Here is a 27,020-nt window from a genome sequence, read left to right as displayed (position 1 = left end):
AAGATAATACCCTGCTACTTTAGGGGATAACAGTATAGATACATGAAAGATAAAGTTTGCATTCAATATTTTATTCCAAATATTTTATAGAGCTACTACATAATGACAAAAAGGACAATATGGCAGGAACATATAAATAATCTAAGGTATCTAATGTAGTCATGAGGGTGTCCACAGGGGATGTTGTGATAACAGATTTAATGTCTTTGAGGACATTCCATTCAACATCAGAATATACTTTTATTTCAAAGACTCATGAATAATCAGCAAGATAGACCATATCACAGATCATTAAATAAACCTTAACAAATTTAAAAGATTCTAAATCATGTGCAATGTTTTCTCTGGCAACACTGAATCAAATTGGAAGTCAATTATAGGAAAACAACTGGAAAAATCTGTAACTACTTGGAAATTAAACAATATGTTTCTAAATAATCCACAGGCCAAACAGGAAGTCTCAAAGGAAAATGTTAAGAAATTTATGAAGTTTTAATTCTATTTTTAAATTACACGTATATTTCATTAATTATAGTTGTTGTATGTGCTATGAAATAATTTCAGGTTACCTACAAAGCCTTAATTCTAAATCCAGCTAAAGTATCATTCAAAAATAAAGGCAGAGAACACAAGAAATTTTCAGATTTCTTTTTTTAGACAAGAGTTTTTACCATTGTCTGAAGGAACTATTATATTTAAAGCATAAATACACAAAGGCCAAGAGTTTGGGAAAGAAGATAACAGCAAGAAATTTTTGGAGGCTGAAAAAAAAATAATTAGAACTGGACTTCTTAGATCTAAAAAAGCTGAATATTAATGTGGTCATAGAAGAAGCTCAGAAGCTTGCAGAATTATACTCGAAGAATCCCTCCAAAAGCTCGAAGTTGAAGTAATCAAGTACCTCTAAACAGTTCAAATAGGAGGCTTGTCTAAAATTTGTATAAAAAGCTGTTAGATCCTGATCCTTGTAACTACTTCATGTAGGTGGGCAGCTACTCCTGCCCCAAATGGTACAACCCTAGAAATTTACTTAATGGAAATGTTGAATCCCAGGGGCTCTGGATCAAGAAAAATATGAATGACAGTAGTACATAAGTGAAACTCTGTATAAAATTAGGAGAAGCTGGGTGAGCACTACATAAAAACTCTGTACAAATTTTGCAGCTTTTCTGAATACTTAAAGTTCAACGTAAGCATTAAAAAATTAGAATAATGTTAATATTTTTGGTGGGGAGTGTGTGCTGATTGGGAGGAGTGGCAAGAGGGCTTCCGTGAAGGTGATGTTCTGTCGCTTGATGTTTAGTACTAATATAATATATATTATAATATATATTAGTATGTTTAGTACTAATATGATATATGTAATATAGCTACATGCTATATTATACTATGTGCTTTATTATACTACTTAATATTAAAAGGGATTAAAAACCATTTATAATGTGCTTGTCTTTCTTAGAAGCCCTGTTACCTCTTTCATTAAGTGATGAGTCAATTTGCTCCCTAAAATTCCCTTAAAATAGTCCTTGACCTCAAGAACCCTGAGTGGTCACTCAGGAACACTCACACCTGCTCTGGTGGGACAGGTGTCATTTGAGCCTTATCAGGTATAGCTGGTCCTGAGTCCACCTCCATAAATTTCAGGTCTAGAAGCTGAAGAAAGCTAGCACATTTTCCCCATCCTGGGCCATTGGCTTCTCTGACATCAGGGTCATAAGACTGAGGGTGAAAGTACTTGCTTATCTAGGACTGTATTTAAGTAAAAATATTAATCCATGGCAAATTATCTTATAGTTTTAGATGTTCATCTTATGAGAGAAAAACAGTGATAGCTTAATAACAAAGGTTTTATTATGCAATAAAACATTTACATTCATTTAGAATTATAAACAATATTTAATGTTTTAAATGTACTTTCAAGAACAGAAAAAAAACACATATTAAGCACTCAAGTAAAATTTTACATAAAATAGTTGCAAATAGATAGGTCTAAGCAAAGAATTCTTTCTCCTGCGTTGTAGCACTTTGAGTAACTTTTTTTCCTTGTTTTATAAAATTAAAGCAGGACAGTTTTTAAGAAAGACATTTAAAGCAATAAACATCTATTACATTGATAACTACAAAAGCATAGTTAAATAAAAATGAGAAAAAATAATTTTACAAATTTTTATTTGGCAGCATAGCAAAGAATTATATTTACAGAATTTTATGTTTTATTGTATTTTCCCAATTGTTTGCAATCTCTCTGGAAAGTAAAAGTGAGATTTGGGATGTAAAGTCCAGTGCCTAATGGAGAGGTCAGCCTCACACACAACTGCGATGGGCTAATGACAGTTCACACATCAAGACTCTTATCATGAACCAACTAAGAATATCAGTGTTTCCACGAATCCTCTTCCCATCCCATCAAGTGAAAATCAGGAATAGCCAGTGTACATTTCACGAGCCCAGGCACCTGAGGATGGCAGACAGCCCATGTGCCAAGGGACTCACGCTCAGGTGTTCTGACAAAATAATGACAATGGCGATGATGATAATCACCAGCAGTGACCAAGAACTCAGACCCAGGAAAGAGCTCTGTTTGTATTAACACATTGAATATTAACACAGGTGTAGAAACTGAGGCACTAAGACCCAGGAAAGAGCTCCGTTTCTATCAACACATTGAATACTAACACAAATGCAGAAACTGAGGCACTCAGTGACAATCTCAGTAGATGCATTGATGGAAATTGTGTTAATTTCCTGACAGATTTCTAAAAATAACTAAGTGAAAGAGAAATATCCTTAAAATATTTGGCAAAATCTAAAACATACGTTCCTGTTCTAATAACCCTCCTGCTTGTTTTATGTTCTTTTTTGTTGACTGGCTAAATCAGGTACTAAAACTGTGTGTGTGTGTGTGTGTGTGTGTATGTATGTGTGTGTCCTCTTCCAAAAACTTCATACTAACAGGAGTGCAAGGCTACAGGTTCAAGATGAGGTAATTAAAGCAGTTCGAACATGTGTGGAACGGGAAGGAATAAATCACCACAACAAGCTGCAGTTACACAACCTTGAAATATTTTATGAAGGTACTTTTATACTTTTATACTTTTAGTTTTTGAAGAAACATTTGCATTTCTATCTACATATAGTAGTGCAAATATTGTCTTTCTCCCATTCAACAGGTTTTTTTTCAGGATTTTTCATCATTTCATCAACAATTTTTTCATCTTTTTTTGTCATAAAGTATTTATGCTTTTTTGGGGTTTTGTTGCAGATCTTCTATAGTAAAGACCAGGACGTTCTACTTTTGCAGAAAATATATCTTCACAAAGAGTCTCCACATGGCTGTTTTAATCTCCTTATTCCTAAGACTATATATGATGGGATTGAGGACAGGAGGCAAAACTGTGTATGTCAGAGCAATCACTAAATCCTGAATGGACAGAGTTTTTGCAATTGGTCCTAAGGCAGCAAAGAGCCCTGTGGTAAGAAAGAGCATGATGACAATGAGCTGGGGGGAGCAGGTGGAGAAGGCTTTTGCTCGACTCTGTCCTGAAGGGATTCTGAGCACGGTTGAGAAGATTTGGAAATAGGAGATCATCATGAGAATAAAGCATCCCAGAACCAAGCATGAGCTCAGGGCCAGGGTCAAAAACTCTACAAAGAAAACCTCACAGGAAACCAGGGCCAACACATGAGGGATGTCACAGAAGAACTGGTGGATCACATTGGATCTGCAAACGTGCTCCCGAAACATGTTGCCAGTGTGGACGGCTGCGTAGGAAAAGCAGCTTAGCCAGGTGGTGACTGCCATCTGATAGCACCTTCCTGATGTCATCACGGCTCTGTATTGGAGGGGGTGGCAAATGGCAACATAGCGGTCATAAGACATGACAGTAAGGAAGGCCAGCTCAGCAGATGCAAAGGCAAAGAAAAAATAGACTTGAGCCACACAGCCAAGATAAGAGATGGAGCTTCTGCGAGTCATGGAGTTATGGACGGATTTAGGCACAGTGACTGAGATGTAGCACAGATCCAAAACGGAGAGGTTCTTCAGGAAGAAGTACATGGGTGTGTGAAGATGCTGATCGAGAGTGATGACCGCAATGATGAGCAGGTTCCCCACCAGCGCTGCCAGATAAATCAGCAGAAACAGCCCGGCATGCAGCACCTGCAGCTCCCAGATACCAGAAAACTCCATCAGCAGGAATTCTGTCACTTTTGTGAGATTGTCCATTTGGCAGGGAAATCTGTGATCTGATTGTTGAGAAAAAATATACAATAGTTTCAAATGAGACAAAAAGTGAACACAGTGTGGTAGGAGTAATATCCTCCTAAATTAAATTCAATCCACTGGACATCTTCCACACTGCTGAAACAAATAAAATGGTGGGAGATTTTTAACATGGAAAGATCATAAAAAATATATGCCTAAGACTATGAGTTGAGTAACCAATTTCTAAAAGCTTTTGATTAGTACTGTTTTTTTATTATATGGAACTTCTCCATCTTGAAATTAAGATTTTTCTCATCAAATAATCTAGGGTGCTTATTAAATATGCAAAATTTCAAGTCTCAAGGCAAATATACTAAATAAAAATTTGTGGGATAAAACCAATAATTTGCTTTTCATACAAGTTTCTGGGTGATTTTTTAGTACAAAAGTTTGTAGTTTTAACTGTGGTTATACATCCTGGGCAGAGTCAACTGTCTTTAGCTATTTGTTGAATAAATTGGGTGGTAAGCCACTTTAAAATGAGGATTTACTGTTTAAGACATGGAATGAGTATGGAATATGATTTTAAAACCATTGATAAATTAGCTCTGGTTTGGAGAGAGGGAAATTTATTTTGTGTCAATGTGCAAGACATGACAATAGTTATACTAACAATGCCATTACCCGTGTGTTGCACCTTCTCTGTGCCCGATGCTATTATCTCTACAGGACACACCTTGGCTCAATTAATATTCATAATTGTGCAATAAATTAAAATATGCCGTTATTATTCTTTTTCTCAAGATAAAACGGAGGCATAACAAGATCAAATAAGTTGCCCAATGCACTGAAAGAGCCAGCACCTGAGCCAGCATTTAAATCAAGGCAGTTCATTTCCAGGATGTGTTGCTGACCTCTGCATTCTAAGTTTTTTTCATAGAAAATAACTTTGACTAACATAAGCTCACAAAAATAACTTTTTTCTATATATTTTTTATCATATTTTGTTTATTTTCACTGGTATTATCTATATGTTTAAAATTAGTTTTTCTGCATCAAAGTCATGTGTGTTAGATCCTGTTCACATGACTCAAATATTCTCACTAAAAACAACTTATTAATTTTTTTCAAACTAGAGCCAACTTTAAACAAGTGATTTTAAAATCAGGTTACTGATCATCTAAGGTTTAGTTGCCTTATTTCATTAATGATAAACTCTATTAAGCACATAAATGCTATCCCTTGCTACCAGGCAAATGTGAAATGTTATTTATAAGACAGGTAGAACCTATGTTTTATGACAAATTTTAAAGATAATGTGAAATGTTATTTTTATAGGACAGGTAGAACCTATGTTTAATGAAAAAATTTGAAGATAATCTTTTGTCCAAATGCTATAAATGATACAGTCACTTTGAAGCACTTCATTGTATCATTAAAACAAGTAATTGAAAAGAATTGCACTCTTGGCAAAGCGCGGTGGCGAACTCCTGTAATCCCAGCACTTTCGGAGGTTGAGGTAGGTGGATCACCTGAGGTGAGGAGTTTGAGACCAGCCTGACCAACATGCTGAAATCCCGTCTCTACTGAAAATACAAAATAGCTGAGCGTGGTGGCACATGCCTGTAATCCCAGCTACTCAGGAGGTTGGAGCAGGATACTCGCTTGAACCTGGGAGGTGGAGGTGGCAGTGAGCCAAGATCATGCCACTGCACTCCAGCCTGGGCAATAAGGGCATAACTCCATCTCAAAAAGGAAAAAAAAAAAAGAATTGTACTGTCACACAAAGTCAAGTGACGAGCAATACATATTTACAATGAAAATGACAAAGGAGCACTATCCCTGATAAACGACAAACTATAAAAACACATTAGCATAAACAATGAGCAAAGTATACGAACAAGGGCTCAGAAAACTGGAAAGCTAATGACCCAATAACAATTCAAAATATGTTCAACTTTACTAGTTATGGAAATGCAAATTAAAACTTTAACATGATGCTATTTTGTGTCCATTGCTTTAGAAAACATGTGTCTGGCAAGTAAAGGCTCGACAAACATGTGAAGGGATGAAGCTCTTTGCTGCTGTTTAGTTTGCTGTGTAAGCAGCCTACCTACTTTGGAGGGTCAACTGGAAATTTTGAACACAACTGAAGATGCGCAAGTTTGATGCAGCAATGCTCCTTCTCACAAATGTACACTTGAGTTTTAAAAAATGACATATGTGAGGACGTTTGCTCCATGATGTTTAAACCCCTAATTACCATCACTAGGAAAATGGATAACATACCCTAGTTTATCCCAGAATGGAACACTCTCTAGAAGTTAAACTGAATGGGATACTCTACATCAATATTGAACATTTCAACATAGTTTTGAAAAAACCCCACAAACTATTACACAAAATATGTTCCCAATCATATGCATTTAAACATTCAAATTGTGCAGTGCATTATTTATAAATACACACACATACATATATATATACACACACACACACATATAAGCTTGTATAAAACAGTTACTGGAATGAATACAAATACCAATAAATGGGGGAGGGGAGGGAAAAAATAAGTTGAAAAAATTGAACAGTAATTATATCTGTAATATTTTAATAGTTAAGATCATTAAAGCAAACAAAAATATGAATAAATGATAAGCCTAAGTACTCGTTCTTAAAAATCATTTGTTATACTCTTTCTAGATTTTGGATGTTTCATATTTTTAATATTATTTATACATTAATGTCAAAGAAGCAACTGAAATACTTTTGTGTGTTATAAATTGCTTTTATATTTTATATATTTAATTGCTTGTAAAATTCAGTGAAAAAAGCTCTCTTTTTTCCACTGTTTTCTTTGACATTATAGATTAAATAAAATACCTCGCATATTAAAGTAATAATCTCAAAAAATATGATTAAACATTAATAAAAAAGTAATGGGGACTCAGGTGATTACATTCTGCATATTTTGACATCCATTATAATACTATTTAACAATGCAGAGTAACTTTTAAAACTGTGTTTTCGTTCTGACTTTTTAATAGAACTCAATGAAACAAGTAATAAAATGGTTGTTAATTGGTTTGTATTTAAAATGTCTCAACCAAACAACCAAGAATTGCAGCTGTCCCATAAAACAAGGCAAAAGGTTACCCACCCTTCCAGCAGAATCAGCAGTGTACAGGAGTATACTATCTCCCGGGTTAGCTTGCCATCGGTAGATGTAAAATTCTACAAAACTGCCACATGGCCAATTCCTCATAATGTATTATCTAGAGAACGAGAAAATAATAATGCTGTTTCCTTGATTCTAACACTCACATTTCTGCACTGCTAAAGGAAAAGCATCATGTAATTTATATATAGTTGTGTATATATAGTGCATATATAGTTCGTGTATATATATACATATAAATATACATGTATAGTGTATATATATACACATATATGTATAGTTGTGTATATGTATACATACATATATATGTATATATAGTTGTGTATATATTTGTGTACATATAGTGTGTATATATAGTTACTGTTTATTGAAAAGTTATTAAATCAATATTTTCCTTGAAAATTGTCTACAATTTGAAATTGAGGACATACAAAACAAATTTATAGGGATGCAAACATATTATCATTATGATATATAAGCATATATACAATACACCTATTCAAAATATTAGGCAAATTGATGTGCATTTATTAACAAAAATTTAGTTAACACGTTGGTTAAAAAGACACAATACACTTTCATATACATATGTGCATCATTGATAGATATAAGTTGCAAATTTTGAATATATTATTTTTAACCATAAAGCATATTGAATTAAATATGTATAAAGGTTTCCTGCTTCCAAGTCTGTCTATTTTAAATTCACACATGTGGTATGATGAGTAATAAGGTTAAAAGAGACCTGAATTCTTGTCATGTTCTGACACAGCTGTTTTAAGTTGGGGAACCTACAAATACATTTTAATTTCAATTTACTGAAATGTAAAACTACACTCAACAAGATGGCCTCTGCTGCCCCACCTCTGAGAGCATTTGTATCTAATCTATATGAAGCCTTTTTACTTCAGTGTAGTTTTCTCTGAGTGGCCTGATGCTGAAGAGCTGCCCTTCATCCCACTTATATCAAGCAAAAGAGCAACATTGAGGAACAAAACCAATACACACTGCACCATGAGCTGCTTCCACTCTAGTCTCAAGCTAAAAATAGATCTCTCCAAAACTGATTAAAATGATAAAAATTCAAGCAAACTGAATGCACTACTTTGTTTGCTTGTTTCATTGGAAAAAATATGAAACATAATTACTAAGAGAACAATTAAATCACTTTAAGCAAACATGTCTTGTTTTTTTCTCATAAAAAATTTGAAATGATTGCTTACATAAATCTCATGTAGACAAATTCAATTTCCTTATTGGGTAAATATCTGAGAAATACAAGACCAGCAATACCTTGATTAAATAACATGTAGCTTCTCAATATGTATTCACTGTCTGGACCAATGATGATAAAGAAACAGTTCTGAAGTTTTCCTCTGTGTCTCACCAGAAGAAGTGACCCAATTTAACATGCAAACTCAGTGATGGAGAAAACCTGATGTATAATATATCAAGGAGACAATCTTCTCTGTTAGTTTCCCATAGAGACTGGGCCGCCACAGTCTGGAGGAGATTGGCTTCCAGAAGGAAGCCTGGGGGACGCTGGTCTCAGGAGGATGCTGCCTCCTCTGGGTTAAATTGTAAATTACCTCCTGAAACAGAAAGCAGAATATGGAGTAGGTGCCAACTGAACTCAGAGTCCGTGAGGAAGTGATGAGCATGAGATATAGAGATTTTCATTAAGAGAGTGAGGAGAGTAAACAGTGAAAAAAGTAAAGGATTTATATTTTCACATTTCATAAAATAATCTTCGATAAAGTACAAAACCCAGACATTTAAGTACTTAGAAAATAATAAATTGTTTTACTTCATCACTATGCCTAGTCAGTATGCCACATGAGAGCAGTTAAGTGCGTACACTCAGTTTACTTTGCAGTTACAGCAGCCTGTTTCTGTATTGCACATAGACTCTCAGAAAATTATTGGCTTAATGGAGACAATCATCATGCTTCTCATCTTCCTCCAGATCTATTTGTTCCACAACCAGTCACAGACCAAGAGGATGGGGAGATCTCACTAAATATGATCATTTGAAAATTAGAAGTGAATAGAAAAATCTGGCAGAAATTTAGGAGATATATATTTTATCATTTCATTTTTCAAATGAGGAAAGTGAGTCTTACTATAAAAACTTAAGACAAATTAAACTTAGCAGACTTTATTTGATCAAAGAATGATTCATTATCAGATCGCACTACAGATCAGAAGAAATTCAGAGAGCTCTGCCCAGCAGCGTGAACAAGCTTTTATGGGCCAGACATAGGAGCAAAGTAGAAAAATCACCTGCTTGCCTACAGCTAGACATCCGTCTTGTTTGAACATGGTGTTATTTAATTTTGGCAATACTATAAGGCAGTAGAAAAATATTGCACATATGTACATACATCCAGATATAGATAGACATGTAACAGAAACATTACAAATTTTTAGCCATGTGCCAGGTACAATAATACAAATCTCACTAATTTATTAAAGAATATCTGGATCTAAATTGTTTTTGGCTAATGCCACTTAAATGGCTAAAGCTTCTTACTAATATTTGTGAAAAAGATCATTAATGTTTTTTATTTGCTCAGTTTCCAAATATCTATTTTTCTTACTTCTACTTCTGATGAGTTATCTACCCTAAACTTGCATTTTAAATAGATACCTATTAAACTCTAGAGAAGACTGTGTAGAAAATTTATATCTCAAAAGCACAGAGCTTGGACTTCCAGCTTAAATGCTTTAATTTGCCCAAACCAAGAAAGAAAGATGTAAAGACCCAGTTAGGGCAAGACAGCTAGGAAAAGCACTTTAAAGGCAAGGCTTTTGTAGATTTAAGCCAACGCTTTCTTCCTTATCAGAGTTTCCAGTGTTCTCTGTCCAGAGAGGTAGACCTTCTTACAAATGGAGATTCCCTTTAGGGATGTAAATTTCTCTTACAAAAAGTCCTCAAAATAAGCAGGTGAAAATAGTTTTTATGCCAAAAAGTTGTATTTTGGAGATTTATTCTGCTAAATCAGTGGGTTTCCAACCCACCTTCTGTCTTTTAACTAAAATACTAAGTGGGCGGAACCCACTGAAGACTAGAACAAATATTTTGTGTGCCTGACTCACCATGGTTACTTCTAATCTTGCTCTATAATCACAGACTGGTACAACTTTTCTCTCCTGTTTTGTTTTCAAGATTGTAAGACTGAATAATATTTCCCCCCACCCACCAGAAAGAGTTTTGGGGCATAGCAAAGATCATGACAACAAGAAAGAATTGGCAGAGCATGTGTTTAGCGGGAAGTTTCATAAGAGGTGTTTCAGTTGACTGCAGGGTTCCCATGGGAGAAGCAGGATTAAAGAGAGAAAACAGAAAAGACTCATTCTTACAAACGTTTTTCTAAATATGATTCAACTGTCAGTTGGATAGCTTCAGGTATGGGGACTTCCACATTTGATGTGAAACTTCCATTTTTTTTCTCTGGGGGATTGGTTGATTATTGCCCAGGGAGTGTAGCCCTTGGGGGCTTTCTCTAGTAGGTAGACAGGCCAGGTCCATCAGATGACTGGTATAGAAATGAAAAATTTCTTATGCAAAGGCCTGGCTATTTAAAATACAGGTAAACTTCTTGGGACACGCGGTCCTTTACTTTTGAGGCAACTCCTCTGGGGTTCAAAATAGCTACAAGGAGGTCTTCTCAGTCCCCATAGCTGGCGTATTATAAAGGCATGCACCTCTTTGTCCTTTGTAAAAAGTCTCCCCACTGTGGCCTTTGTAACTTAAAGTTACCTTTGGTCAGGTTCACTCATTTTTCTAGAAAAACACATGTTCTGGGTCCATGGTTCTTATACATAAAATAGGCTGCAGTCCCAGATGGAAGAGTTCTAGAGCCCTTGGATTCAAAAAACACATGATATGCTGTCTTCCAGGAACCTTACCTACCGGAGGCCTCCTACTGGACCCAGTCTGGTTTCTTTACCAGATCCATTCCAATTCTGAACCCAGTCCAGTCAACAAATTGCTCAAACAAAGTTAGAGCTCAAAACATAAATTTGCAGAGTTTGAATCCAAGAGGAAATTTACCCATAACCTTCAGTTGCAGCGTGAGAGCAATGGGCCCTAGTGGGTATCTACACTTGGGCATTCCTTGTTCCAGGGGGCCACTGGGTATCCTTCAAATCTTACTTCTAACACCAAACAGTTAAAAGAAAAACTTTACCAATGAGACAGAAAATTAACAGGCCTATTCAGGACTTGAACTCAGCTCTGGACCAAGCAAACCTAATAGACGTCTACAGAACTCTCTACCTCAAATCAACAGAATATACATTCTTCTCAGCACCACATAGCACTTATTCTAAAGTTGACCACATAATTGGAACTAAAACATTCCTCAGCAAAGGCAAAACAATGGAAATCATAACAAACAGTCTTTCAGACCACAGTGCACCAAATTAGAACTCAGGATTAAGAAACTCACTCAGCACCACACAACTACATGGAAACTGAACAACCTGCTCCTGAATGACTACTAAGTAACTAACAAAATTAAGGCAGAAATAAATAAGATATTTGAAACCAATGAGAACAAAGACACAACGCACCAGAATTTCCAGGACACAGCTAAAGCAGTGTTTAGAGGGAAATTTATAGCACTACATGGCCACATCAGAAAGCAGGAAAGATCTAAAATCAACACCCTAACATCAAAATTAAAAGAACTAGAGAAGCAAGAGCAAACAAATTTGAAAGCTAGCAGAAGACAAGAAATAACTAAAATCAGAGTAGAACTGAAGGAAATAGAGAAACGAAGAAGGCTTCAAAAAAACAATGAAACCAGGAGCTGGTTTTTTGAAAAGACTAACAAAATAGATAGACCACCAAGCTAGGCTAATAAAGAAGAAAAGAGAGAAGAATCAAATAGACAAAATAAAAAATAGTAAAGGGGATATCACCACTGATCCAACACAAATATAAACTACCATCAGAGAATACTATAAACATCGCTATGAAAATAAACTAGAAAATCTAGAAGAAACGGATAAATTCCTGGACACATACACCCTCCCAAGACTATACCAGGAAGAAGTCGAATCCCTCAATAGACTAATAACAAGTTCTGAAATCCAGGCAGTAATTAATGGTCTACCAACCAAAAAAAAAAAAAAAAAAAAAAGCCCAGGAACAGATGGATTCACAGAGGTACAAAGACTAGCTGGTACAGTTCCTTTTGAAACTATTCCAAACAACAGAAAAAGAGGAACTGTTCCCTAACTCATTTTATGAGGCCAGCATCACCCTGATGCCATAACCTGGCAGAGACGCAACAAAAAAAAAAAAAAAGAAAGAAAGAAAATTTCACACCAATATCGCTGATGAACACTGATGTGAAAATCCTCAATAAAATACTGGCAAACTGAATCCAGCAGCACATCAAAAAGATTATCCACCACGATCAAGTAGGCTTCATCCCTGGGATGCAAGGCGGGTACAACACATGCAAATCAATAAACACAATCCATCACATAAACAGAACCAATGACAAAAACCACATGATTATCTCAATAGATGCAGAAAAGGCCTTTTTTAAGGCTAATATTTCATCTTAGGTAGATATCACATTTTCTTTATCCATTTATCCATTGATGGATATTTAGGTTGCTTCCAAAAAGAATTAGAGCTTCTGCAGCTGCCGGAAAGTAAGCCATCAAAACAGCAGTTGGGTAACAGGAAGAATTTGAACACTCTTGAGCTCATAGGTAGAAGGGACCCTTCATTCATTCAACACACACTAACAATGCATTTATGTCCCAGGTACAGTGCTAAAGGCTGGAAGTATGCGGATCATGCATACATACACAGTCCCTGTCCTTTCAAAGTGTTCAGTCTCAAGGAGGTGTGGGTATGTTAGAAAATATTCTGAGGTGCCAGAATTGCACTAGATGCATTGACGACTTGGAGGGTATTGGTAGGGTAGAAAGTTCCCGTCAGAGAATTAAGTATATAGGTACCCTTTCCTCAAAAATGCTTAGACTAGGTAGGGAAGAGGGTGAGGCACAATAGCATATCTTTAATTGGGTGGGGTGAGAACCAAAGAATCGGAAAAACAGACATTCCAGTTCTTCCAATCGTCAGAACTGTGGAACTAGCCCACCAGGCTTTCTCCAGTCACGTGAGCCGGGAGCCACCGGGATCTCATTGGCCAAGGCTCCCAGAGGGCGGGAAGAGCGGGAAGTGAGGACCAATGGGGCAGGCCAAAGGGACTGTGGAGGCCGACGCATGCGCAGTGCCCTCCGGCCTAGCCCGGCCAACAGGCGTGTCCCGGACCGTCCGGCGTCAGGTACGGGTTCACCAAGCCACCCCGCCCACCTCAGGACGCAGCTGCCGGTCCAGCTGCTCCCGCGGGCCCACAGCGCGCTGTGGAAAGGAGCGGACAGGCCAGAGGCTCCCTCGGGCCTACAAGTCTAGGCTAGGCAGTGTTTCCGAGTCCCAGGTGCCTCCAGAGGCCGAGCTCACAGCGCGGCCCACCCAGCATCCGGGGGCGCTGTGAGGGGCGCTCGCCCAGCAGCGGAAAGGCCATTCGCGTGGCGCGGGAGCGCGGGAGCGCGGGAGCGCGGGAGCGCGGGAGCGCGGGAGCGCGGGCCCGGCCGCCTGGGCGTGGCGCGGGAGCGCGGGAGCGCGGGCCCGGCCGCCTGGGCGTGGCGCGGGAGCGCGGGAGCGCGGGCCCGGCCGCCTGGGCGTGGCGCGGGAGCGCGGGAGCGCGGGCCCGGCCGCCTGGGCGTGTCCCTTTCGCAGAACTGAGCTCACTGGCTCCTCTCTTCCAGACGGAGCGACGGGGCCGGCCGCAGCCTCAGCCACGCGTCCCTCGGCGGCGGGCAGGCTCCTCTTGGCCTGCAGCCTTACTTTCATGCCCTTCTTCACAGGTGAGCGGATGGCTTGGGGTCCTCCCGCATTTCCCGCAGCATCGCTCTCCGCATTCCCGCATTCCCAGGTTCCTGCTGCATTCGTGAATTCCCTCCTGCAATCCTGTACTCTCCACTCTTCCAGCCCGCATTCCCACACTTCCACCCTCATTCCTGCATTCCCAACTGCATCCCCCAACGTTGCCACTTTCTCCCCATCGTTCCCACCTGCGTTTCCGCATTCCCACATCCCTGCTCTGATTCCCACCCGCATTTCTGAATCCCCACCTGCTTTCTCTACCCCAGTCCAGCCTTTATTCCGGCATTTCTGCCTTCATTCTCGCGTTCCCAGCCACATTCCCCTTTGCATTCTGCAGACCTCCAGTCACCTTTCTTTGTTGGGCAGTGTACTCATCAGCATGGCATAAGGAAAGAGCAGACAGGGTTCCTGCCCTCATAATGCTTACAGTCTACAGAACAGTGCTGGGGACACAGTCCTGAGTGTTGCCTCCTGATCAACCTCTTACTGACTGCCTGGCCTCAGGAAAGCAGCTGAGCTTATCTGTTCTTAGGTATCCTTATTAGAGTACTAAGAATATTGGTTCCTGCCTATTATAGTTGTAAGGAACATGTGAGCTAGTAAAGGGCTGACACAATGCCTGGCATTTAATAAGCTCTCATTAAAGAGAGCTTTAATGTTTGTCTGTCTTTCTCCAGAGACCACTTCATGTTGGGAGAATTGTGGGGAGAGAAAATGTTCACCAGTGAAACGTGAATCATGAGCCCTCATCCAAGTAGTTCTACTTCCCCGATTTCCCTGAAGGTTATAGGGTACTGTGTGAGCAGCCTCTAACTCTGCCTGGTTGTTCACAGAAGTAAGATGTTCTGGGTCTGCTTATCGGGAGGAGTCATTCAGTTAGTGCCACATAATCATTTTAACATTTCTCCCATTGCTGCCAGGGCATCCTGCATCGCCTCCCAAGCCAGCCTCCCACGTCACCTGGGTGGTGTACTGATTCACGGCCAGGAGCATTGACTATTCCTGGCCACCTCCTTGCACCTTTCCTGGTTCCCTCAGCCTCTCAAAGTTCTCATCTTTCCTTTGATGAGAAAGAGAAGGGCAGACTGAAAATAGACTCACCACCCACCTGTCCTTTCCCCCTGCCCCATACTGGTGGACCAGCATCACAGTAAAAATAGTTACCACTTAGTAAGAATTCATTATGAGCCAACTTAGGATTTTTGATAAGATAAAAGAGTTCAGCATAATTTTACATAAAATTAGTTTTTTCTTGATATATTTTCTTCTCTTCTGCTTTCCACACCTAATAAAACATTACAGAAAGTCTTGTTTTATTTATTTTGAGGACAGGCCTTAGGTAAAATGTGGAAGTTTATCTTGGAGCTTCCAATCTTCAAGTTCTCTTCTCTTTTCCCCATCCTCTGTCTTCTCCACTCTATCCTATATCTCCTCTAGAGCCCAAACCCAGCCCCACTGATTTTTCTCAATCAAAGCTCATTTAAAAAAAAAAAAAAAAGGATGGGAAAATCGTCGTTCCTCTCACTATGAATAGCTAAGAACAGTGCTATTAACTTGCCTGGGATGCTCTGCATTTTAACAGAAATCAAAGTCCAAAACTTTTTTTTAAAAAAAAAAAACCATTTACTGAAATATTGGGCTTAAGAGTGTTTGTGCATTTGGTTGAGAGGGCAGGAAGACCTATCAGTCTGCATGTGGCACACACTCTAATAATTTTCTTCAAGTTCACATGCCATTGCCTTGGGACATCAGGGCCCCAGCCAGGCACTGGAGGGGCAGAGGGAGGCATGTGGGCAACTTTGAGGGGAGTGGGAGAAAGTGATACTTAATCTCATACTTAACCAGGTGACCACTTGTTTCCTCAAAAGTGCCCTCCTTTGCTCTGCTGATCAGAGATTGCTTAGTGGTTGTGATTTGTAGTGAAGTTTGTTTGAATATAATATTTTCTGTAACAAGCCATTTTTTTCGGGAGCAAAAACAAATTTTAAAACTTTTTTTCATATATTGTCCCATTTTTAAAATTTACTTCCATTTGTTTTTAATTGTGTAACTGTAAAAATAAATAATATATGCCTATGACGTATATTATCCTACCCTCTTCAGCCCCCAACACAACTCCTGTGTAGCAATCATAGTTATTCCTTTCTTGTTTACCTTTCCAGAAATGGTCTGTTACTTACAAACATATCCAAATGCATCTTTTCTTTCCATTGGCAGCATTTTATATCAAATGCTCTACATCTTGTTTTTTTCTCCTTAAAAGTACATCTTGAAGAGCTTTTCATTTCATCAGAATATGGCCATATTCTGTCTATGGTGGTATTCATCTCTGTTTCATGGATATGACAGAATCTATCTAACCATGAGAATTTCAGTCACTTCTGATCACTTCTTATCACAGAGGATGCTACAATGAATGACCCTGTACAAATGCATGTAGGAAAATACCTAGGAATTGCTGGATAAAAGAGCTTGTGCAAATTGTTCTCAAAAAGAAGTATTACTAATTTACCCACCAGAAATAGATGAGAATACCCGTTGCCCCTCATTGCAATTTTAATTTACATTCATCATTACCTTCTGCAGTGATCAAAATGTCTATGCCTGTGCTGTCCAGTACAGTGGCCACTAGCCATGTGTGGCTATCCAGCATTTGAAATGAGACTGGTGTGACTAAGAAACTGAATTTTTAATTATATTTTATTTTAATTAATTTTAAATAGATACATTGGACAGAGTAGCTTCAGAGCAGAGTAGGGTATGAAAGAGTTTGGAAAGAGACAAAAGGGGATATGAGACATATTGCTGAGAAATTATGAATTGGAAGGTCTCTCTAACGTTAACCATTGAAATTTTCGTTATTTTGTCTTTTAATTTTCAAAATTACTTTTTAAAGTGATAAGTTTTTACGAATTACTTTTGAATGTATGCTTTTTTTTTTTTTTTTTTTTTTTTTGAGAGGGAGTCTCACTCTGTCACCCGGGCTGGAGTGCAGTGGTGCAATCTCGGCTCACTGCAAGCTCTGCCTCCCAGGTTCATGTCATTCTCCTGCCTCAGCCTCCCGAGTAGCTGGGACTACAGGCGCCCGCCACCACGCCCAGCTAATTTTTTGTGTTTTCAGTAGAGACGGGGTTTCAACGTGTTAGCCTGGATGGTCTCGATCACCTGACCTCGTGATCCACCTGCGTCTGCCTCCCGAAGTGCTGGTATTACAGGTGTGAGCCACTGCGCCCGGCCGAATCTATGTGTTTTTAAAATTACATTTGGATTGTGCTTCCTCAAACAAGACTCTCCAGAGAAAGCAAGCCTGGTTAGCCCTGGATCTCTAATGGTTGTAGTGGTGGAGAGGCATCTGGGCGTCTCTAGTCTCTGCTTCTCCTTCTCTTCATGGCAGCACCCAGCTCCCAGGCCTCAGCACTGCCTTCGCAACCCCTTCTCCTACCCCGGGTGGAGGGCCAGCTGCCCTCACATTTGCAGGGCCCATGGTAATATGTCACAATACTTAAAAGAAATACAGTAAGCTGAAAAAAATAATAAAATATTTTCCATCCTTTTACTTACACAAATGTGTCCTCAGAATGACCTAAAAGGTTTGGAATGTTCGCAAGAGTTTCATGCCAGAGAATTGCAGCACTGAGAAATCTGGATCCTGGTCTCCAGCCCATCTCCTTTCCCCATTCCACACTCCCCTTCAACTGTGAAGGCCATCGCGATCATGTGTGTGGACACGCCAATGCTGAAGTTTAAACTCCCCACTCCCACCACCTCTGACAACTGCTAGGTTAGATCTCAGTCTGTTTGAGCAAGAAATCCCAGGATTCTTGGTAGCCAGGCAAAGTGGGGAAAGGGCATACAGGATCTGGGTGGGCATGTCCCCTTGGTGTCACATACTACTCATCCCATAGGGGCTAACAGAGGCAGAAGAGGCCCTGGTTTGGGGGAGGTGAACAAATCAAAACTACCTTTTGATAGCCTAAGGAGAATTCTTCAGGGAAATACCATGGCTTTTACTCCTTTTTTCCCCTTGCTCTTAATTTTCCACAGATTTCCACCTCTTTATTCATAGTCCCCACCATTCTCTGCTCTGTGCCTGGACATCTTTTACTGGAACAGCCAAGCCCAGTCTTTGCCCATGACAGCAGGTGGCAGCAAGAACACTTGAATGGAAGCGGGGAATCAGTCGACTTCTGTTCACTAGGACATTATTATGGAGCCCCAGAGGCAGATAGTGCAGAAGAAGCTAAGGCTCTTTCTTGATAGGGCCCCTTCTTTGAGTATCCTGTGCATTCTGCCACCCGTGACCTTTACTTGTAAGACCACATTTTTCTGTGTAAGTGTTTGGAAGTAGACCTTTTTCAGGCCTCCACTCAAAAAATGTGAGGCCTTTCCTGACCACCCCGTGAATTATCCCTACCCTGCACATCCTGTCCTGTTTTGTCTCTCTCCGTAGTATTTATCATCATCTGACATATCGTATTTTTTTCTTCTTTGTTTTTTTCTGCTTCCTCCATCTGAAAATGAGCTCCATAATGGCAGGGATTTTTATAGTAACTCTAGTGTTATTGGATGCGTTTGAAAGTGTCACATGAGGAAGGCAGGGGTGAGGATTAGGGAAGGGTGAATGGGGTGGGTGGATCTAGTTCTACCGGCTGTTCTATGAGAATGAGTACATTTGCTTGTCAATGGCAAATAACTAGCCAGTCTTCTATCTTTTTTTAACAGTCTCCTGGGAGATTAAGATGAGTGACCTAGAGGAGAAGGATGTTGATGAATTCAGCTCCAGTGGTTTTAAGTGCCCAACATGCTTTGCAGTGCAAGGAAGGAAATGCAATACAGAACTCAAATGGTGTGCAGCAGATAAAATAAAGTGTATTGAATTCTCTGGCATCATAAACACAGGTACTTTTCTAGGATGTACTGGTATTCTCTCACAAGCTTATGGGGTATGTGTTCCAAGGGTAGGGTTGAGGAGAAATCAGTTTTTGTCCAAATCTCTTAGAAATGAGGACACAGCAGTGGTCTGACTCTGTAAATATGTCCAACTGGCTTTCACATTCACTTATTTTTGAATTGATACATGTATTCATTGACAGGCTCTCTACTAGCTTTGAGGAAGTTGGTTCAGCATATTGGAGGAATCTTCATCTTCTGCAAATTTTGGTTAGGTTTAAAAAAAAAAAAAACATGGCTGGGCGCGGTGGCTCATGCCTGTAATCCCAGCACTTTGGGAGGCTGAGGCGGGCAGATCACTTGAGGTCAGGAGTTCAAGACCAACCTGACCAACATGGAGAAACCCCATCCCTACTAAAAATACAAAATTGGCCGGAGTGGTGGCACATGCCTGTAATCCCAGCTACTCGGGAGACTGAGGCAGGAGAATCACTTGAACCCAGGAGGCGGAGGTTGTGGTGAGCCGAGATTGCTCCACTGCACTCCAGCCTGGGCAACAAGAGCAAAACTCCATCTCAAAAAAACAAAAAACAAAAAACCATGGGGGCAATGTGTGCTTTTTTCCTCTGTTGTTGTTGTTGAAATTTTCAAAATAAGAGCTTTGGAGAGAGGCAATGACCAAGCTTAAACTTTCTTCAGAAAGATTGCAAATTATATTTTACTATGCTTGCTTTAAGAAAATACAATACAAAATTCTAAATTAATTGAAGACATTTAAATGAGAAATGATTTAGGAGTGATAGTGTGGAATAGCACGAAATGCAGTGGGCTGAGTTCCATGAGGGTTGGGTTGTTTCCATAATTCCTCTTTACCTGCTCACTTCCTCCTGCTGACGCTGGGGAGCTCCACCTTCCTGAAGTTCATCTAAGTGAGGTGATTAGAAGGCTAACCATGTTGGTTGGTCTCTTGGATTCTTATGGTTCTACTTTCTGTAATTTGCATAATAAAAGATTTATTTGCTTTAAAATAGCAATCACTCGATTGCTATTGACACTGCAGAAGAAGTAAGATGAAATCATCGAGAGCATAGAATATGTGCCATGTGAAAGAATATGTCTGAAGGTGCTTTGAAAGGCAGGGAACACAATCACAGTCATAGCTTTTTTATGGCTATTGCTAGTTCTTAAATGATAACTCAGACCAAGAATAAGAGATTAGATTTATGTTCCTAAATTTACAAAGAGTCTACATAACTGAAACACAGACATACCCCCTCCCCTGAGTATCAGTAGCATACAGGATACTCCTAACAAAGTCATTAGGACTTCTTACTACCATTGGCATAAAGGGTCTATAAAAGCATATGCTATCTCAAGTGGTAACGTAAGTTGGAAAAAAGTTCATATAAAGTTTAGAAAATATGCCAATATGTGATTGACATAGATTTTGAGAAGATTTAGGAATTTGGAAGTCCCATGTTTGGAGGACACATTTCTAGCTCATTGCCTCTGCTGCAGAGAGCCCTGTCAGATGGATCACACCAGAGTGTGACTTGACTTATATCCTACTCCAGCCCAGTCTGTATGAGTAAAATGCGGAGTATAAGGAAGGAGGAGGAGAGTGGAAGTCTCACTTACAGTTTTACAGTTTCTTGCAGGTATTCGTGACGTAGCCATTGAAATGAGGAGATGCATACAAGCAGACCTATGCAAAGAGATAACTTCTTAGATCGGTTTTCCAATTGCTAACAAGGGTAGAAATTGCACATCAGCCATCAGAAATGGGGCCAGAATCAGACCCCCATCTCCCATCTTCTTTGTTCTTTTCCTGGGGAGGGTACTTCATGGAGCTCTGGCAAGAGCCTAGCCACTTCCATTTATGAATTAAACCTGCATTTTTTTGTTAATGTATTCTTTCATGAGTGTTAATTTCTCCATAGTTATATTCAGTTGTCCATTTGTTTACTCATTCAATGAGTTTACTTGTTGTGTATCCAGCCTTGCATAAAGTGGGTTAGGGTCAAAGTGAATCAGCTTTGGGTCCCTGCCTTTAAGGTCCCAAAGCATTTAGAGAATAAGGACGCGTGCAGTTAAAATGCTTAGAAAGCAATTTAAGAAGAACATAAAAGAGCAGAAGCACTCTGCTTAAGGAGCCTGAGGGATTGGTTTGGACATAGGGTAAAAGTAGAAGACTGTGGGTTTGATTAAGGAAAGATTGGGATTTTAGATGGACTTTGAGGAGACCTTTACTATATGGCAGCAGAAATAACGTGCACTGAGACATGGACACGGGGAGATGGGTGGAGGCTAAGATGCAGTAGCTGAAATTAACGGTAGGAGGAGTGGGGGAGAGGAAAATGTCAGCAAGTATATGGGCCTGGCTGGAAGCATCTTTCTGAGAGGGATGGAAAGTGCTGCCCTGGATGAACACAGTGGTCTCACTGAGCTGAGGACAGGCCAGCTCTGTGATGGAAAACAGTTTCCTTCAATCCACCAGAGAGATGATCAAAAGCCAAGGTCCCTGGTTCTCACTGCTGACTACTTTTTGTTTTGTTTGTTTGTTTGTTTGTTTGTTTGTGAGACAGAGTCTCGCTCTATCGCCCAGGCTGGAGTGCAGTGGCGCAATCTCGGCTCACTGCAAGCTCTGCCTCCCGGGTCAAGCAATTCTCCTGCCTCAGCCTCCCAAGTAGCTGGGACTACAGGCACGTGCCACCACGCCCAGCTAATTTTTTATATTTTTATTAGAGATGGGGTTTCACCATGATGTTAGCCAGGATGGTCTTGATCTCCTGACCTCGTGATCCGCCTGCCTTGGCCTCCCAAAGTGCTGGGATTACAGGCCTGAGCCACCGCGTCCGGTCCACCGCTGACTACTTAGTACAGAATCACCCAGGAGCTTTAAATTAGAATGCGCATCCCAGGCCCACTGCCAGAAATTCAGATTCAGCTGATTTGGGATGAGCCTGGCCTTGCTCCCGCATTTTTGTCCTTTGTGTTGTTTTAAATGCTCCCCAACCAGGGTGATTTTAATTTTCAGCTACTATTTTTTAAAATAACTGAAGTATAAGTAAAAGATCATAATTTATTTTACCCAAAGTGAAAGACCTCCAATTAAAGCCAACCAACCATAGCATGTAAAACAGAAGATTGTTTACATGATATCAAATGTCAATTGATATAAAGTTTGAAAAATTGCAAGTACTCTTCTTTAGCTTTAGATTAGTTGTGCAATACAAGAACACTAACCAAATTAATGGCTTTTCTTCTCAAAGGACTTCCTAATTTATGGAGAAATGTCATTCATGACCCCGAAAATCAAACTCATGGCATAAATACATTTTAATCCTTTATGTCTCTCAAAGAAAAAAATTCCAACTAAATGTGATTATATTTGTTTCTGTCATGACAACTTGTACTCCAGATGTATTAAGTCAACTATCAGGGTTTATTGGAATTTTTAAACAAGAGGCAAATGCATTTATTTATAGCTTTGTTCTCCTGAAAATTTTTATTCTCAGTTTTCTCAAACACTCTATGAAAAGTGTCATGGATAGAGTTTTTTTAAATCATTGAGTTCATATGCGTCAGTGCCATAAATCGTCACCAGTTTATGGAATAATTAAATAAAAGAGAAGATAGTGAATTTAATGAACTTGTGTTCTTTGCCAATGCTCATTGGGTGAATCATGGAAAATTTTTACAAAGATTTACTATACTATTAACTCCAATTCCCAGTTTTCTTCAAACAGAAGGAATACTTGCCAACCATTTAATAATCAAAGACCAAAATGGGCAATGTAATTTATGTTTTCTCGTTGATGCTACATTTCACACATGAGCTAAGATTTAGCCTCCAATCAAAGGAAAAGCTTACTTGTAAACTTGGTAAAAAGATATGACACTATATTGAAATAGAAACTTTTTACAAGACAAACAATAATGATTTTACACACTTTTAACTTTTTTTTTTTGAGACGGAGTCTCTCTGTATCACCCAGGCTGGAGTGCAGTGGCACCATCTCGGCTCACTGCAACCTCTGCCTTATGGGTTCAAGCGATTCTCCTGCCTCAGCCTCCCAAGTAGCTGGGATTACAGGTGCCTGCCACCACATCCGGCTAATTTTTGTATTTTTTAAGTAGAGACGGGGTTTCACCATGTTGGCCATGCTGGTCTCAAACTCCGGACCTCGAGTGATCCACCCACCTCAGTCTCCCAAAGGGCTGGGATTACAGGCGTGAGCCACTGCACATACTTTTAACTTTTTAATAATAGGCAGAAGATTTTGATTGTCATCAACATTGTTATGTAAAGTGGCTGTAAAAACTATAAAAACATTAAAACACTCTGTTGGTATTTATAAATTTAGAGTTGATTTTCAATTTTTGTGATAACTTTCATTATGATGTTCATAATACTGAGTGGACACAGAGTTAGTGAAATTACTTAATTTGGATGAATTTAGTTTTGAAATTGATACGAAGTGATAGGATTCACTTCAAATGAAATCAAGAGAGCGATATCACCAAGATGACAGAGTAGAACATACCGGCCTTCATTCCCCTTGCTCCCCTGCACCCCTCCAAAAATAGCTATCCACAAATCAACATGGCACTGACAGGTCTCAAAGACCCTGTGTTAGTCTGTTCTTGCACTGCTATAAAGAACTACCTGAGACTGAGTAATTTATAAAGAAAAGAAGTTTAATTGGCTCACGGTTCTGCAGGCTGTACAGGAAGCATGGCTGGGGGGCCTCAGGAAACTTACAATCATGGTGGAAGGTGAAGGGGAAGCAGGCATGTCTTTCATGGCTGGAGTAGGAGGAGGAGAGCAAACGGGAAGGTGCTACACATTTTTAAACAACCGGATCTCATGAGAACTCACCCACTATCATGAGAACAACAAGGGAGAAATCCACCCCCATGATCCTGGTCACCTCACACCAGGCCCCTCCTCACATTGAAAAATACAATCATCCTTTCTCAACGGTCCCCCAAGTCTTAACTCATTTCAGGATTAACTCAAAAGTCCACAATCCAAAGTCTTATCTGAGGCAAGAAATTTCCTTCCACCTATGAGCCTGTAATATCAAAAAACAATTAGTTACTTCCAAGATACAAAGGGGTACAGGCATTAGCTAAATACTCTCATTCCAAAAGGGAGAAATTGGCCAAAACAAAGGGACTACACTCTACACAAGTGCTCCCTCACTGGTAATTAAGAAGAAATTCTATCTATTTATTGTCCCTCTTTTCTCACATTCCACATCAAGCCCATTAAAAAATCCTGCTGTATCTACTTTCAGAGTATCTTTAGAATTCTACTTTTTTTTGCCTTTCCCACTGCCACCACCTCGATCCAAGCCTCATCTCTCACTGTAGTATTGCCATAGCCTTTCTGTTCTCCCAGCTTCCAGCCTTAGTACCCTAGAGCCTACTCTCATCTCAGCAACCAGGTTCATGTCATATGGTGTACTGCCTCTGCTCAAAATCCTCCAGTGTCACCCACCTCACTCAGAGCAAATGCCAAAGCCAGAATGATGTGGGCCTGCTGTTCTAGTGCTCTGCTGCTTGCTCACCTTCTTGGTTATCCTCCTACTCATCTTCTTGTTCTTCTTCTTGCTCACCTCCTTGCTCACTCTCATTGCTTATCTACTTGTTCTCCTCCTTGCTTACCTTCTTGCTATTCTGCATGCTTTCTGTTCTTGCTCATCCTCCTTTCTCACCTCCTTATTCTCCCCCTTGCTCACCTCCTTGCTTACCTCCTTACTCTCCTTACTCATCTCCTTGCTTACCTCCTTACTCTCCTTGCACACCTCCTTGCTCACTCTTATTGCTTACCTCCTTGCGTGTTCTCCTGGATCACCTCCTTGCCTAACTTACTGTTCTTTTCCTTGCTCACCTCCCATCTTCACCACCTTGTTCTCCTCACCTCCTTGCTTACCTCCTTACTCTCTTTGCTCACCTCCTTACCTCCTTACTCTCCTTGCACACCTCCTTGCTCACCTCCTTGCTTACTTCCTTACTCTCTTTGCTCACCTTCTTGCTCACTCTCATTGGTTATCTACTTGTTCTCCCCCTTGCTCACCTCCTTGCTTACCTCCTTACTCTCTTTGCACACCTCCTTGCTCATTCTCATTGCTTACCTCCTTGCATGTTCTCCTGGATCACCTCCTTGCTCAACTCACTGTTCTTTTCCTTGCTCATCTCCCATCTTCACCTCCTTGTTCTCCTCCTTACTCACCTCCTTGCTTATCTCCTTACTCTTTTGCTCACTTTTCTTTCTCTCCTCCTTGCTCACCTTCGTCCTCTTCTTCTTGCTGTCCTCCATGCTTTCCTTCTTGCTTTCTCTCTTTGCTCTTTTCCTTACTCACCTCCCAGCTGTCCTCCTTGCTCACTACACTCCAGCCCCAGTTGATCTTTTTGCCATTCCTTGAGCAGCCACACTCCCACTCAAAGCCTTTGCACTGGGTTTTTCCTCTTCCTGAATCGCTCTTCCCCTACATATCCATGAGGTTTCCTCCTTTTCTCTCTCCTACCCTTTCTTCAGGCATTCACTAAAAAGTCACTCTTTCAGTGAGACCTTCCATGATCACTCTACTGAAAATACTAACTCCATCTTCCAACAGCCTTTCATATTTCCTTCCCTACTTTATGTTTTCTTCTTAGCATTATGCAACCTAACATTATACTTATCTAATTTACTACACGTTATACTTACCTAATTTACCACCCATCTGCCCAACTGGAATGAAAGCTGTACAAAGACAGGGATGTTCATCTGCTTTGTTCACTATCTTATCCCTAACACTAGAATAGGACCTGCCATATAGCATGAGCTCAAGAATATCGGTTGCACTGATGGATGAATGCATGAAAAGGTAGATGGATGAATAAACAATGGAAAAAGAAATTTGACTTAATTAGTAGCTACATTATGAATAACCACAAGATGGAGACATTCATTAATAAAATGTTATCCCTCTGTTTTTTTTTGTTTGTTTGTTTATCTGCCTCTTCCTGTCTGTATTTGTGTGTCTTGTTTACCTCTGTTTCGCGCTATCTGTTCATATCTGTATGGGGCATGTGTGTGTCTTTTCTTCCCTTTTTTATTTTGTGTCATTTCTTGTAGAGTTGGTTATATTTTTCTTTCTCTGTCCATGTAGTCTGCATTTGGCAATACAAAATAAAAGTCAGCACTGAAATTTATTTTGCCAAGGTTAAGGATGCATCCAGGAGACAGGTCTGTACTTATCTCCAAAGATGATTGTGAGGGCTTCAAAATTTAAAGGGGGAAAGACAGATACTGGGGAAAGAGGAAAAAATGTTTTAAAGCGTGGGTAAATAGGAGGCAAGCAGTGGCATGCTTTCGAGTCTTTGATAAGCCCTTCACTTGTGAGAAGTAGGTAGAGGAATAGTCACTTATGCATTCATCTGGCTCAATTAATCTGCATTTTTATATAATATAAACATAAGGCAGAATGTTGGGGTGATCAGACCCAACACCAGGTCACGGGAGTGAGAAAGTCTGGCAGAGTCAAAGGATTGAGAAAAAGACAGTTCGAGAAGTAAAGTGGGACCAGGGGACCATCACAACTGTGGAGGCTGTGAAGGCCCGGAGCTCTGGGAGCCCAGTGCTATTTATTGGTAATCCAGCAAAGAAACAGGTGGTAAGAATGTGGAGGCTGAAAGGGCGTGTTGCATTAAGCACATGATTTACAGCTGTGATGGTTTAGCATCTGCTCTGCTACTTGAGAAAATGGAGAGCAGGTTCTTTTAACTCAAGGTACAGTTGATCCTGGGAGAGCAAGGAGCAAGGAGCCAGCAAGTCTAGA

At 39.9% G+C, this 27,020-nt stretch overlaps 1 protein-coding gene across 1 annotated transcript; it reads right to left on the bottom strand.

Moving 5' to 3' along the window:
• Positions 1–55: 55 nt before the first annotated feature.
• On the bottom strand, positions 56–25,305 carry LOC100991907 (olfactory receptor 14I1). Its single transcript, XM_057302799.2, has 5 exons — positions 24,695–25,305; positions 23,903–23,997; positions 20,835–20,893; positions 7,365–7,479; positions 56–4,245 (listed from the first exon to the last, which is right to left on the bottom strand). Exon 5 carries the CDS (start codon positions 4,223–4,225, stop codon positions 3,290–3,292), a length of 936 nt encoding a protein of 311 aa, XP_057158782.1. The 5' UTR covers positions 4,226–4,245; positions 7,365–7,479; positions 20,835–20,893; positions 23,903–23,997; positions 24,695–25,305; the 3' UTR covers positions 56–3,289.
• Positions 25,306–27,020: the final 1,715 nt, after the last annotated feature.

This window comes from Pan paniscus, chromosome 1 (genome assembly GCF_029289425.2).
Source record: "Pan paniscus chromosome 1, NHGRI_mPanPan1-v2.0_pri, whole genome shotgun sequence".
In the NCBI taxonomy this organism is placed as follows: Eukaryota; Metazoa; Chordata; class Mammalia; order Primates; family Hominidae; genus Pan; species Pan paniscus.
The sequence above is the reverse complement of the archived record's forward strand: the minus strand, read 5'-3'. Positions and strand labels throughout refer to the sequence as shown.

Coding starts and splice junctions, on each gene's coding strand:
- LOC100991907 (XM_057302799.2), bottom strand. CDS start 4,225: ATGGACAATCTCACAAAAGTGACAGAATTCCTGCTGATGGAGTTTTCT.